Source organism: Peromyscus leucopus, chromosome 12 (genome assembly GCF_004664715.2).
Source record: "Peromyscus leucopus breed LL Stock chromosome 12, UCI_PerLeu_2.1, whole genome shotgun sequence".
Taxonomy (NCBI): Eukaryota; Metazoa; Chordata; class Mammalia; order Rodentia; family Cricetidae; genus Peromyscus; species Peromyscus leucopus.
This window is the reverse complement of record NC_051073.1, coordinates 56,804,226-56,816,673: the sequence shown is the minus strand read 5'-3', so window position 1 is coordinate 56,816,673 and position 12,448 is coordinate 56,804,226. Positions and strand designations below refer to the sequence as shown.

General features: G+C 43.1%; 1 protein-coding gene across 1 annotated transcript; it reads left to right on the top strand.

Annotated features, from left to right (window-relative positions):
• The first annotated feature begins 1,168 nt into the window (after positions 1-1,168).
• LOC114701480 (prosaposin-like) lies at positions 1,169-2,322 on the top strand. The gene is given in 2 exon segments (XM_037209989.1): positions 1,169-1,541; positions 1,544-2,322. Coding segments are annotated over 2 exon segments (1,152 nt in total).
• The last annotated feature ends 10,126 nt before the right edge of the window (positions 2,323-12,448 follow it).

Here is a 12,448-nt window from a genome sequence, read left to right as displayed (position 1 = left end):
AAAAAAAAAAAAAACCTTTGTGTACAAGACACAGCTGGGCCTCTACCTGTCACCTCTTCCATCTTGGAGGGACAATGTAATCAGGGAGCTGTGCTGTGAGTGGTGAAGCCATCTTTCTCCGATCTAAGAGTCTTGGTTCTTTCCCATCATAAAACGGTAGCCCCTATAGGCCCGTTACATTTCATGATTAAATAAATTATGATGCATCTGTCAAGAATGGTCAGGGGTGTGAGATCTTTACCCACTTACAAAGTTGACACGTTAGCTTGTCACAGTTCTATGCAATCCAGCAGAAGGATTGGGAACTTGAGCGGGAACGATGGCAGTTGATTACTTATTGCAGTTGTGTAACGTTTGTCAGCCATCTTTTTGAATTTCAATTCCAGAGGGCAAATCAGAGGATGATGAGTGATGCTACCAAAGCAGGAGCGCCTGAGAGTGTGGAACTTGGATGTTTCATATCAGATTATAAACATGCCTGCCTTTGGTGTGAGGAAAACACCATTCCTGTTTCCAAGGCTATAGTTTATAAAAAATCATACTTATGAAGCCAGTTAGGAGCAGAGGGCACTTGGTTCATTTCTTAAAAGCTATGAGGTGTTCTGGGAATATTCACATAGTGGAATATTATGCAGCTGTTTCAAAAGGACATTCTTTACTAATGGATCTGGGGGAGGTTTCCAAAATCCACTGCTAAGTGAACATAGCAAAGTGCAAAAACCAAAATACTGGAACGAAACATCAGACTCGAGAGAAACAGCAACAAGTAAGTCAGTTTGCTCCTCTCCCTTTTGTTGTTCCTCTGTGTTGCTGGAGAATTTCTCTCCAGCTCCCGCGGCAAGTCCCACCAGTCCCAGAACCCACTTATAAAATAAACACACAGACTCTTACATTATTTAAACTGCTTTGCCATTAGCTCAGGCCTATCATTGTCTAGCTCTTACTCTTATATTTAGCCCATTTCTATTAATCTTTACTTTGCCACGTGGCTCGTGGCTTACAGGTACTTTACATCTTCCTTGTCCTGGCGGTGGCTCCAGGCAGTCTCGAACTCACAGAGATCCATCTGCCTCTGCCTCTGCCTCCCGAGTGCTGAGTGCTGGGATTAAAGGTGTGTGCCACCACTGCCCGCATTGCAGCCTGCGGAGTGCAGAGGCACTATGTACTCATGTACGCTCCTGCCCTCTTCGCCAGCCTTCTGGTCACTGCTCTGACCACCCCTGTCCAAGACCCGAAGATATGGGCTGGGGGCTCAGGCGTGCTATGCAGAGACCTGGCGGAGGTGGATTGCGGGGCCTTGAAACACTGCCAGCAGATGGTGTGGAGCAAGCCCACAGCGAAATCCCTTCCATGCGACATATGCAAAACTGTTGTCACTGAAGCTGGGAACTTGCTGAAAAACAATGCCACCCAGGAGAAGATCCTTCATTACCTGGAGAAGACCCATGAGTGGATTCACGACTCCAGCCTGTCAAACTCATGCAAGGAGGCGGTGGATTCTTACCTGCCTGTCATGATTAAGGGGGAGATGAGCAACCCGGGGAAGTGTGCTCTGCACTCAACCTCTGTCAGTCTCTTCAGAAGCACTTGGCCGAGCAAAACTACCAGGAACAGCTTGAGTCCAACAAGATCCCGGAGGTGGACATGGCCAGTGTGGTTGCCCCCTTCATGGCTAATATCCCTCTCCTGCTGTACCCTCAGGATCGCCCCAGCAGCCAGCCACAATCCAAGATGAACGACGATGTCTGCCAGGACTGTGTGAAGATGGTGACTGACATCCAGACTGCTGTGAGGACCAACGCCACCTTTGTCCAGGGCTTCGTGGAGCACGTCAAAGAGGAATGTGACCACCTGGGGCCAGGCATGGCTGACATGTGCAAGAACTACATGGACCAGTACTCTCAGGTGGCCATCCAGATGATGATGCACATGCAACCCAAGGAAATCTGTGCTCTGGTTGGCTTCTGTGATGAGGTCAAGAAAGTACCAATAAAGACCTTGGTCCCTGCCAGTGAGGCCATTAAGAACATCTTCCCTGGCCTGGAACTCATGGACTCCTCCTATGAAGCCCAGAACATTATCTTCTGCCAGGCTTGCCAGTTTGTGATGAGTAAGTTGTCTGAACTAATTATGAACAAGGACACTGAGGCACTAATAATTAAAGCTCCTGCTTCGACCAAGTGCACCGAGATGGTGGAAATGTTCGGCCCCTCTGCCTCCCTAGTGCAAGGAACACGTGTCATCATGCATAACTTGCTTATTATTCTTTACATAAGGAAGAAGAGGACAAGGCAAAGCACAGATGCATATACTTTTGTGTAAAAATTTAAACTTCCTCACAAATGGAAGGAGGTAGAAACTGGTTACCTAAAGAGGCCCAATGGGTGAGAGGGTCTGAAAGAATTCTCTGAGAAGAGTGAGGCTTTTTGTGTTGCACTGCATTAATATCTTCCAGTTCCACTTCTTCCCCTAAATAAGGAAAAACAAACCAACATGTGCATGAGATTTAAAAAACAGACACAGGCAAGACTGGTGGCATCACAGCTATCTAAACCACCATGAATGAGATTGGGCAAAAAATGAATTGCTTTCATTGGATACCACCAGACTAAAAACAACAACAAAAAACTCCAAATATATTAGTTAGTGTTTCTCAGGGTTAGATATTAATAGAATTTAAAAATGCATATTCACTAATGTGTATATATAGATATTATACACACATGTATTTCAAACGGTGTCCACCGAGAGTCGAAGAATAGCCAACCCTTGCCTCACAAACCCTCACGGACCTGAGTTAGCTCATCAATGCCATCCTAGGTTTTCCATGTAAGAGACTGGAGGTCAGTAGAGAGCCTGATTACAGGGGGTGGTGGGTAGGGGCAGGGAAAACTCCAGAAGAGCCAGCGGAACCAAAAGTACAGTGTGGTATACATGCTATACATGCCTGAAAGACACAGGTGCTGACCTGAAGGAATTCTGGTGAAGGCTGTTGTAATGTAACCACCAACATGATGATAGCTTTGAATTATATAATCCACATGATAAAATAAACACAAGGAATGACAGTGATTATTTCGATAGTTGACTACATAGTAAAGGTGAGGAAGTGTTTCCCCTTCCCTAACAGAGTAATTCCGTTACAAAGTGTGGAAGGAATGAGGGACATTGAAATGTCATAGGAATCTACTGAGGGATGCTGCTGCTATCAGGGGGTGGATTTGAGAGCAATTGAAGCATTAGGGTAAGTGTGAAGCAACTCACCAAGATGATTTCCAGTTATGAAGATGGTAATAGTAAACGTAGAGAAGAAATTCAGCAGACAGGGCAGAAAGTAATCAAGACTGACTCCAGCTGGAACAAGAGCTGTCAACACCATGGACCCCTTAGATGGTGCCAGACCATGCTACACTGTTACTCTATGGCATTTTGGGTAACAATGCCACATGAGAAGATGCTTTAGGTACTCTTCTATTTGGGCCTGGGAGTGGAATGTGCTGGTTTGAATGAGAATGGCCCCATGGACTCATGTGTTTGAATACTTGGTTCTTAGTTGAGGGAAGGGTTGATGAGTCAACGTTCTACTATTTTGCCTCCCCCCCTTCTCTAAGCTCAAGGTATTTCAAGATAAAATATAAGAAACATCAAATTACAAACAAATTATTCCTTGAGTAAAGCTATTAAATATTGATTTTATTACAGTGCTTAGGTCTTCCAAATTTTATTTTGAGCATTATAATTTATTTTTGAAAACATGAATATTTTAAAATACATTGAAAAGTAGAAACCACTACAGACAAGTGCATGCCATCCCAATTCAGTTCTGTTCACATTTTGTCATATTTTCTTCAGTGTTTTCTTTTTAACATAAAATGTTATGCAGACATTAGACTTTCTTTCTGAACTTGATCTTGTCAAGTTCCTGAGTCTCCTTTCTAGAGAAGTCAGATGTACTTTCCATTCATATTTTTGATGCTTTAAACATTCATATCTGTCTTATACACATTTATATATATGCATATGCATATGTAAACATATATGCATCACCATAATAAAGCTTTAAGTCGCTTACTGTGTTTTCAAAAAAATATAAAAATAATAGTAGGAACATTCTTCTACATTTTCCAAAATTAAATACCATGCTTCCAGGGTGCATCCGTGTTCCATTCGTGTTCATGTTAAATCCTATGCATCATGATAACACATGCATTTAACTCTTTTTCTATTGAAAGAGATGAACTTGTTTTCTTTCTTTTTTTTTTCTACCCCTTTTGTTACTATAAACAATCTTTGGATGATGTCACAGGGGAAGCTTCTTGTGAGCATGTGTGCATTTCTATACTAAACCGGGTGGGCAGGAGCATCTGTGTAGCAGGGCATGTTCAGCTTCACCATTATTCATCATTGCCAAATTCCTCTCCCAAACAGTTAAACCCGTTTGTACTCCCACTGGCAGACTCTGAGTTCCCATTCCTCCACATCCTTGCTAACGCTTCCATCATCAGACATTTTTAAAATTTGCCAATCTGAGGAGTGTGAAGTGATATTTCATTTTTGTTTTAATTTGCATTTTTCTGCTTAGTAATGAGGCTGAACATCTTTCTATCTAATTCTTGGTCATTCAAATTCCCTATTTTGAAAATTTCTTGGTTATAACCCACTAACTCCCTGTGATAACTTCACATGGACCAGTCCCCCAAAGCTGCAGTGCCTGGTCATACTGATGGAGATAGGTTCAGTGTTGGACTGCCATCCCTGGTTTCAGATATCCATCCAGAGAATGCTAGCTCAGATGCTAAAAGATCTGGAACTCACTACATATGAACACTAATTGTAGCAATACAGAACACTTCTCCACAAATGTCTGAGGAGGGACATGACAGCTGTTTAAAAACAAATTGACATGCTCACAGAAGGCAGAGGGTGTCTGTGTGTGTGACTATTATTCCAGGGGAGCCAAGGCCAGTAGTAGAATACTTGAACCTGAGACCAGAGAGATTCTGTTTCTAATGATTGTACTCATTCTAGGATGGAATTGGTTGCTGATTCCTAATGCACTCAAGTGGAGCTCTGCCGGTTCACGTGTTAAGAAGGCAGTTAGGAAGAATTCAGTTCCTAATTCACCTCACAGTTCTTCGCTTCTCTATATAGAAGGCAATTCACAGAGTGAAGTTCCAGGAAATCCACAAGTGAGTCATTTTGATGCTTATCATCATGATTGCTCGCTTACGACAATGCTTGGGGGTAACAGTGAGTCAGCTTTTAATGTTTTCTAAAATTCTTCAGCCAAACAAATAAGGCTAAATTGGCTAAACCGAAGGGAAGCACCAACTCCAAACTCAAACCAGATTTGCATAAGGGCATTTGAACCTCATCCCACACCACTTCAGTTCCAAGTAGCACTCTGTCGGGGTCCTGGGATTCCTGGAGCTGGATAATATATATACCCACTGATAGCATTTTATCTTTTCTACCAAGGGATATGAAGCTCGGGAGATAAATGGTAGATAGAAAACCCTTTAGGGAATCTTATATCATTAAGCAAATTGGAATGAAGTTGCTTTTGAGGAACTAAGGGCACTTCATAAATGGATTTGGGGTACAGCATGAATAATTTTAGTTAGTAGGAGAAGTTTCTGATAGATCCAAAAGCCTTTCATGAATGTTAATGGAGATTGGAGGATATTTTCAGTTCTGTAGAGGCTGACTGCATGTGCAGGTGACTGACTGCTTTGCTGCCATTCTCTGAAACCCACCCTTTGCTTGGGGTGACCAATGAAGGCTCCAATATACATACTCCACATAGCCTTTAATATTTGAAATTCTTGTATGTTTTAATACTTGCAAGTACTTCCTCTTTAGTGGCCATATTTTATGTCTCTGTGTGGAATATTTGCATAAGTGTGTGTCCACATGCCTATGAGCCCACATGCGTGTGCTGGTGCGTGGTACATACATGTGAAGGCCCCAGGTTGACACTGAGAATCTTCCTCCCTCACTGTCCACTTCATTCACTGAGATGTAGTCCACCAGTTGAAGCCAGAGCTCATCTATACAGCTAGACTCTGCAGGCAGCTCACTCCAGTGGACCTGTCTCTACTTTCTGAGCTGGAATTCCAGACGGACCACTATGCTCACCTGGCATTGACCTGGGTTCTGGAGAATCTAAGCTCCAGTCTTCACACTCATATGGCAAACACTTAGCTATTGAGCCGTTTTCTCAGAACTGTATTTAGTATTTTAATTAAAGGGCCAAGTCCAAGAAACTGACTGTTCTTACCATTATTGTTGTTATTATGATTAGTTTTTAGTTGTTTTTTTTTTTTTTTTTTTTTTTTTTTTTGAGACAGAGTCTCACTTTGTAGCCCAAACTGGGCTTAAGCTCATGGCAATCTTCCTGTCTCAGTTTCACAAGTACTGGGATTATGGATGTGGGCGTCATCACTCCCATCTCTGACTGTTCTTATGGTATTTTTCTCCGTGAAGTTGCTGGTATAACCCCTTATATTCTCAAGTGCCTGCTGCACTATTGGAGCAGATCTTCCATCATTTTACTTTCTGGACTAGTTTAAGTTTTAGTTTCTACTATGTCCAGGGCACTGGCAATGATACTGTGATTCTTACCTCAGATTTTTATTTTTAAACAAATTGCTCTCACTTTTTAAAAAATATTTATTTTTATATACATATATGGGTATTTTGTTTGCATGTATGTCTGTGCACCATGTGCATACTGGGTGTCCTCAGAGGCCAGAAGAGGGTACCAGAGCCCCTGGAACTGGAGTTATAGATAATTGTTAAGTTACCGTGTGGGTGCTGTGGGTACCAGGTCATCTGGAAGAGCAGCAAGTGCTCTTAACTACTGGACCATCTCTCTATCCCAGAGATCTTTATAGGTGTTGATTATTTATTCTATTTGTTTTTTATTTTGGAAAGAAGAAAAACAACATCATGCAAGCTGGTTGGTATGTTTCTGCTATTGTAATCCTTGCTCTCTCTTCCATTAGGAAAATCTTTCCCATACTTTCCCATAGATTCCTGAAGGGATCAACCTTTTCCTGGCGTTCCTGGCAGGCCGAGACAAATCAGATGCTGACGTGAGCATAGTTTCAGCTCCTGAAGCAAGTGTCTGCTTCTCAGAGCCTCTTTAAAATGGGCAGACAGAAAGGGTTTTGCAGACACATTATTCTGGGTTCAGGACACACAACAGTTGAAGGGAGACACCCAGGGAAGAGAGAAGAAGTCAGAACCAGCTGGTTAGAAATGTAGATGATCAGGAATGCCAACACCAGGAGGGGTTGGAAATTAAAGGATTGAGTTGGGTTGCGGGGGGAGCTGGAAATTTATGTAAATACAGAGAATAAAAAGACGGCTTTGAGAAAAAGATTAACATAATTATGATTCCAAGAGTGTAAGATTTTGGCTAGATCATTAATTTGGATTCACTGGCGGCAGTAAGTGAAGACGCTGGGGGGAAGTTGCTGAATAAATGTTCATGGAGTTGACTGAAATGTATGGATTTGCTCTGCATTATTCCACAGTAGCATTCTGTCTCCTTCCTGTAGGATGAACTTAGTGTGGGAGTCACTGCGAGTTCCAAAAGATCTAATGTGTGCAGGGCATGAAGATGTAAGCATTTGGCTGTTTCTCACTGAAAACCTCAGAAGATCATCTCCCATTTATAGCAGGTCCAAACGCTTGAAGAACACAGTTTGTAATTGATGGACTACACAGGAAAGAGACCAAGGAGCCAGGCAGTCAGGGGGATCACCACAAAGGACACAAAGCCCTGCAATCAGTAGCAGCAGCGTTCAGGATAGGACTGTTGTCTCTGTTTCTCAGCTGATTGCATCCTGTCCTGTTATATTTTGGACCAGAGTCTCATTTATCACTTGCATCTTGGCTTTAGAACAAAACAAATTTAAAATGCCTTGCCTTTTGGATGCTGCCTGATGGGTTTTGGAAGGAGTCTGAAAAGGGGATTGCTACCCAACAGTCCTTTGTTGAGTAGATCAATAGACTTTCAGAAGAGAAAAGGAACTGCAATGGATCAAGGCCAATGATCCTTAACAGGGGTCTTGGACATTTGGAGCAGAATAATTTTCCTAACGCCCTAGTCTTCACATGTCTGTATGTCTCTAGACTAACATTGTACCTGGCTAAAGTTCCCACAATTCTTGTTCAACCTCTTTACTTTATGGATAAGGAAATGGAACCATAGGGATTAGGTGACTTGACCAGGGCCATACCATGCAAGAGTACCACAGCCAGCAGTGGGACCATGTTCCAGACTCCGTGAAGACCTATGTCCATCACTCTCATCATTTCACTGATAGAGCCAGATCTCTGAGACTGGGTTTTGCATTTCTAACAATTCCAACCAGTGTCAGGCAGTTCTAGGAAATATGACAAAGTATGGTCCCTTCAGTTGTTTAGAAACTTAAATATATCAGGATAAAGACATGTTGGAAAAAAAGGAGGGGGTGGGGAAAATGAGTATAGAGGGAATTGCCCAGGTAATATGACCTGAGAAAGGGAGGCTCAGATAATGCTGTGGTTGGTGGCAGTATTCAGCTATAAGCAGTCTTCATAAGTGCTATATTCCATGTAGTAGGGCATGTAACTATAAAAGAGTCCAACCTATGGCCCATGGGCTGCATGCTTCCCAGAAAGAGCTATGAATACAGCCCAACACATTTGTAGATAACAGCACCATACTGTAATGTCAAACATTGGACATCCCTATGGAAAACATTGAGACTGGCTATGGGTATGTGTGTGTGCATGTGAGTGTGTGTGTGTGTGTGTGTGTGTGTGTGTGTGTGTGTGTGTGTGTTTGTGTAGGGGAGTGTGAATCAGTCTCTTGACTTCAGTTTGTAGTCACACCTCACAGAATTCACATTATAAATTCAGCTGTGGGTCAGTTCTTTTTCTCATCCGCCTGTGCAATCCAAATTTATTTCTAGCTTCTCAAACTCAGCCCATTGTAGGACTAAGACTCTAAGAAATCTATTCCATAAATCCCTTCTTGACCTTAGACCCTTGGTTGGCATTTAGCCAAACCTGTGACTGAGGATCAACCCTGCCCCTCTTGTGAGACTCACCCCTATTCCCTTTCCTCTTGCCATGACTTTGGGTGCATCTTATATTCTCTGAAACTCTGCTTCCTCCTGTATATGATGAGATGGCTAAGGGCTTATGAGACAGGATGTATGTGTGTCCCATAATGCAGTTTACATGTGGTGGGTACCCCGGACACAAATTTCCTTTCTCTTGGCCTTATGAGAAGTGATTTTCCTGAGTAATTCCTTTGCCATTCTAAAATTCCCATGGCTTTTCCAGCCTCCCAACTCCTCAGCCAGTCTTCCTGGGATTCTTAAAATGCATATGAAGAGCCATTCTGTGCCACATTGCAGAATCTTCAGTAGTTTACATACATATTCAGGAGCACCCAGAGAAGCACCATTTGTCAATGGGCTTCCTGGATGTCCCCTCACCACTGAGTCTACAAGATATATTGGTACAGCATCTTAGAAGATCACAGTAGCCCTGTAAAGCCCCACGATTGCATGTACTAATCATTCAGTTATATCTTCCCAGCCAAATTACTCAGACTGTTTGGGATAAACTCCTCATGTTTGAGACAGCGCCCAAAGCATTCTTTATGCTCCTTCATCTTTATGAAACTCATAGTTCATTCTGGGGAGTGGGGGTGCTGAAGGGATCTGTTGAGTCTTTGGGTAAGTTTCCCACAGGGTCCTGGGTTTTCAACATCCCTCTCTGCTAGTGAGATGGGCCACTGACGAGCGTCTGTGTTGTGACAGAATGATTATGCGTGTTGTGAATAAACACACTTGTGTACGCATGTGCGCTGTCACAGCAATGAGTAGCATCCAATAAATACCGGGTTAAGAGCATGCTGGCGCCTTCCTAACAGCTGGCGCAGCTGAAAAACCTCGCCTGCCTTATTAACACTCCACTTATCTGGAATCTACTCAGTGAGCAGAAACAACTTCATAAATTTTTGCAATCTGCATTCCGCCTTAGCAATGCTCCTTACGTTGACCTTATCCTTTCTTTGCCTCAGAGGATGGTCCTCCAACATGATAGTCCTCCCTCAGGATGTCCCACCCCAACCCTTGCCATCCTGCCTGCTCCAAGACCCTTCCCTCTGCAGAGCCGATGACAAAGCCTGTTGCTGCTACCAGGGCTGACAAAGGCAATATCCTCCTCCCCACCCCCTTCATCCTGGAGAAAGTGACATTTCTAAAATCCTTTCTCCTGGCCATTTGTCACCTTTTCTTTCTGTGGCTGATTAAAATGGAGAGGTCCAAACCCTCTTCCAAAAGGGAGGGGAAAGACACAGGCAGGCAGCAATTTGGTTGTCCAAGTAAATATTTGAATCCCCTTTCAGTGTCTCTCAGAGATTAGTCCGTTGTGTTTGAGATTTATGTCAGTTTCCTGCTAATCACTCTAATCTAGCCCTCCTTTTCCCGGGTAAGTACTGCGCTGCCTTTTAACCTCTCTATCTCCTTTGCCCTGCTTCTTTTATTCCACACTGTGTTCCCAGCAGCTTCATTAACCACAGTTTACTACTCAGCACATTCAGTTACCTTTGTATTCGGGCCAGGTGTCTTTTCTCATTGGTTTTGTAGTGTGTGTATGTCAGGGTTGGGTGGTGGGTGGGTGGGTGAGTGTTCTCCCCTCTCTTGCTTATGCTCAGCTCTTCCAGCAAAACATCATCCTTATTACCCCTGACTGAACAATGGGGGCCTCCCCACTCTCATAGGTCCCTTTTAAGTCGTCTCCCCACCAGGGTTCAGGATCCCTGAACCCCGGTGGACTAGGCAGACTGCTCATGATGAAGCCGGGAACCCCCTAGCTACGACATCATTAAAAGTCACATCACGAACTTGGTTCTATTTTTTTTCCCTTTCTTTCCTGGCTTGATGAAAACAAAACAAGAAGAGGTAGGGATGGAGGAGGGAGGAGAGGCAGAAATGAATTGCTTAATGGAGACACTCAGTCTGAATATTTAATATGCTGATTTTATTGAATAAAAGGTGAAAAAGTGGCTCTTGTTTGTTGCTTGCCTGTCAAACCATGGCAAGCAAGCATTCTTTTCCCTGACTGGAGCTTTTTATTACTGTATAGGTTCCAGAGTGTAATTATGGCCTATAGCTGAGCTGTATTACATACGCAATTGAAATTCTCCAGCTGAACTATTTATTTATGACCAGAGGAGATATTCACTCAATTTCCTTGGAGGAGTTTCATGGCCATGTCTCTTGTTGCCTGGCCCTTCCTCAAGATGGACTGTCCAGGGGCAGCCCCCCGCATCAAAGCCCCGAGTCTGGTGCTTTACATGAACTTCCCAGACACACCTATTCATATTGTTGGAGGAAGGTGAGTGACAAAAGAAATTTCAAGGTTCTGAATGTTTCAGAACTCTTGTCATGTTTTCAGAGCTTTCTTGGGAAGGACTTTTTATTTCAGATTATTATCATCTTATGACATCTGATTTGGAATCATTTCAGAAAATAGCTTCCTGTGGGTACAGCTTGCTTGTCTAGCAGTTCGTAAAGAATAGCCCCCAGCTGAAGAGAATTTATGCCAATAAATATGTGCTCAGGACTTTGCCATGAGGGGAACATGGCAGGGCTTTAGGGCACAGAGATAGGGATGGATCAAAAGCATTCTGAAGATCTTCCCTGACAAGATCTCATAGCTAACTCTAAGACCTATAATTCATGAGAAATGTAGCATACTGCTGGAATATTAGTTCTATATTTTTCCTAGTTTTATACTGTGTCTGAGAACTAAGTAGGAGGAAGGTATATTGGAGAAAAATAGTCAACATTTCTCAGGTGTGGTCTCTACCTTCCTTATAGAAAGATTCAAGAGAAACAAACACAATAATGAAATATTCAAGTTAGTAATTAAGGTAATTTTATATATTGATGATGGCTATAAATATAAAGCTGGAAAATGTGCTTGGGAATTTGCACTAGTGAAAAGGATGGAGGGGTAGAGTGCTTAAGGGAAGTCTCTGAGCAGGTGTCATGTGAGCTGAGACTTAAGTGAAGAGAGCCAGTTGGTTATAGGTCACAGGGCAGGTTATTTCTGGACAAAGGAAGAGTTAAGAGCATGGACTGTAAGATGGGTGTGTGTTGGGTCCACAGTGAAGGTGACAGAGAGAACAAAGAGAGGGTGCAGGGGGAGGAGAATGAGGATTTGGAGGTAGCTGGGACTGGCTCAGTTATTCCCGTAGGCTGTGAAAAGGCTTTGAGGTTTTGTTCTAATTCCAGTGTGAATTCAACGGATGTTACTGGATAGGACCACAGTTAGGAGCCTGCTTTTCCTGAGCTTAGACAAGGGTCTAAGGATGGAGCAGAGGAATGGGCAGGCAAAGAACTACCTTGGATCCCTCACATCCACAAGACATACG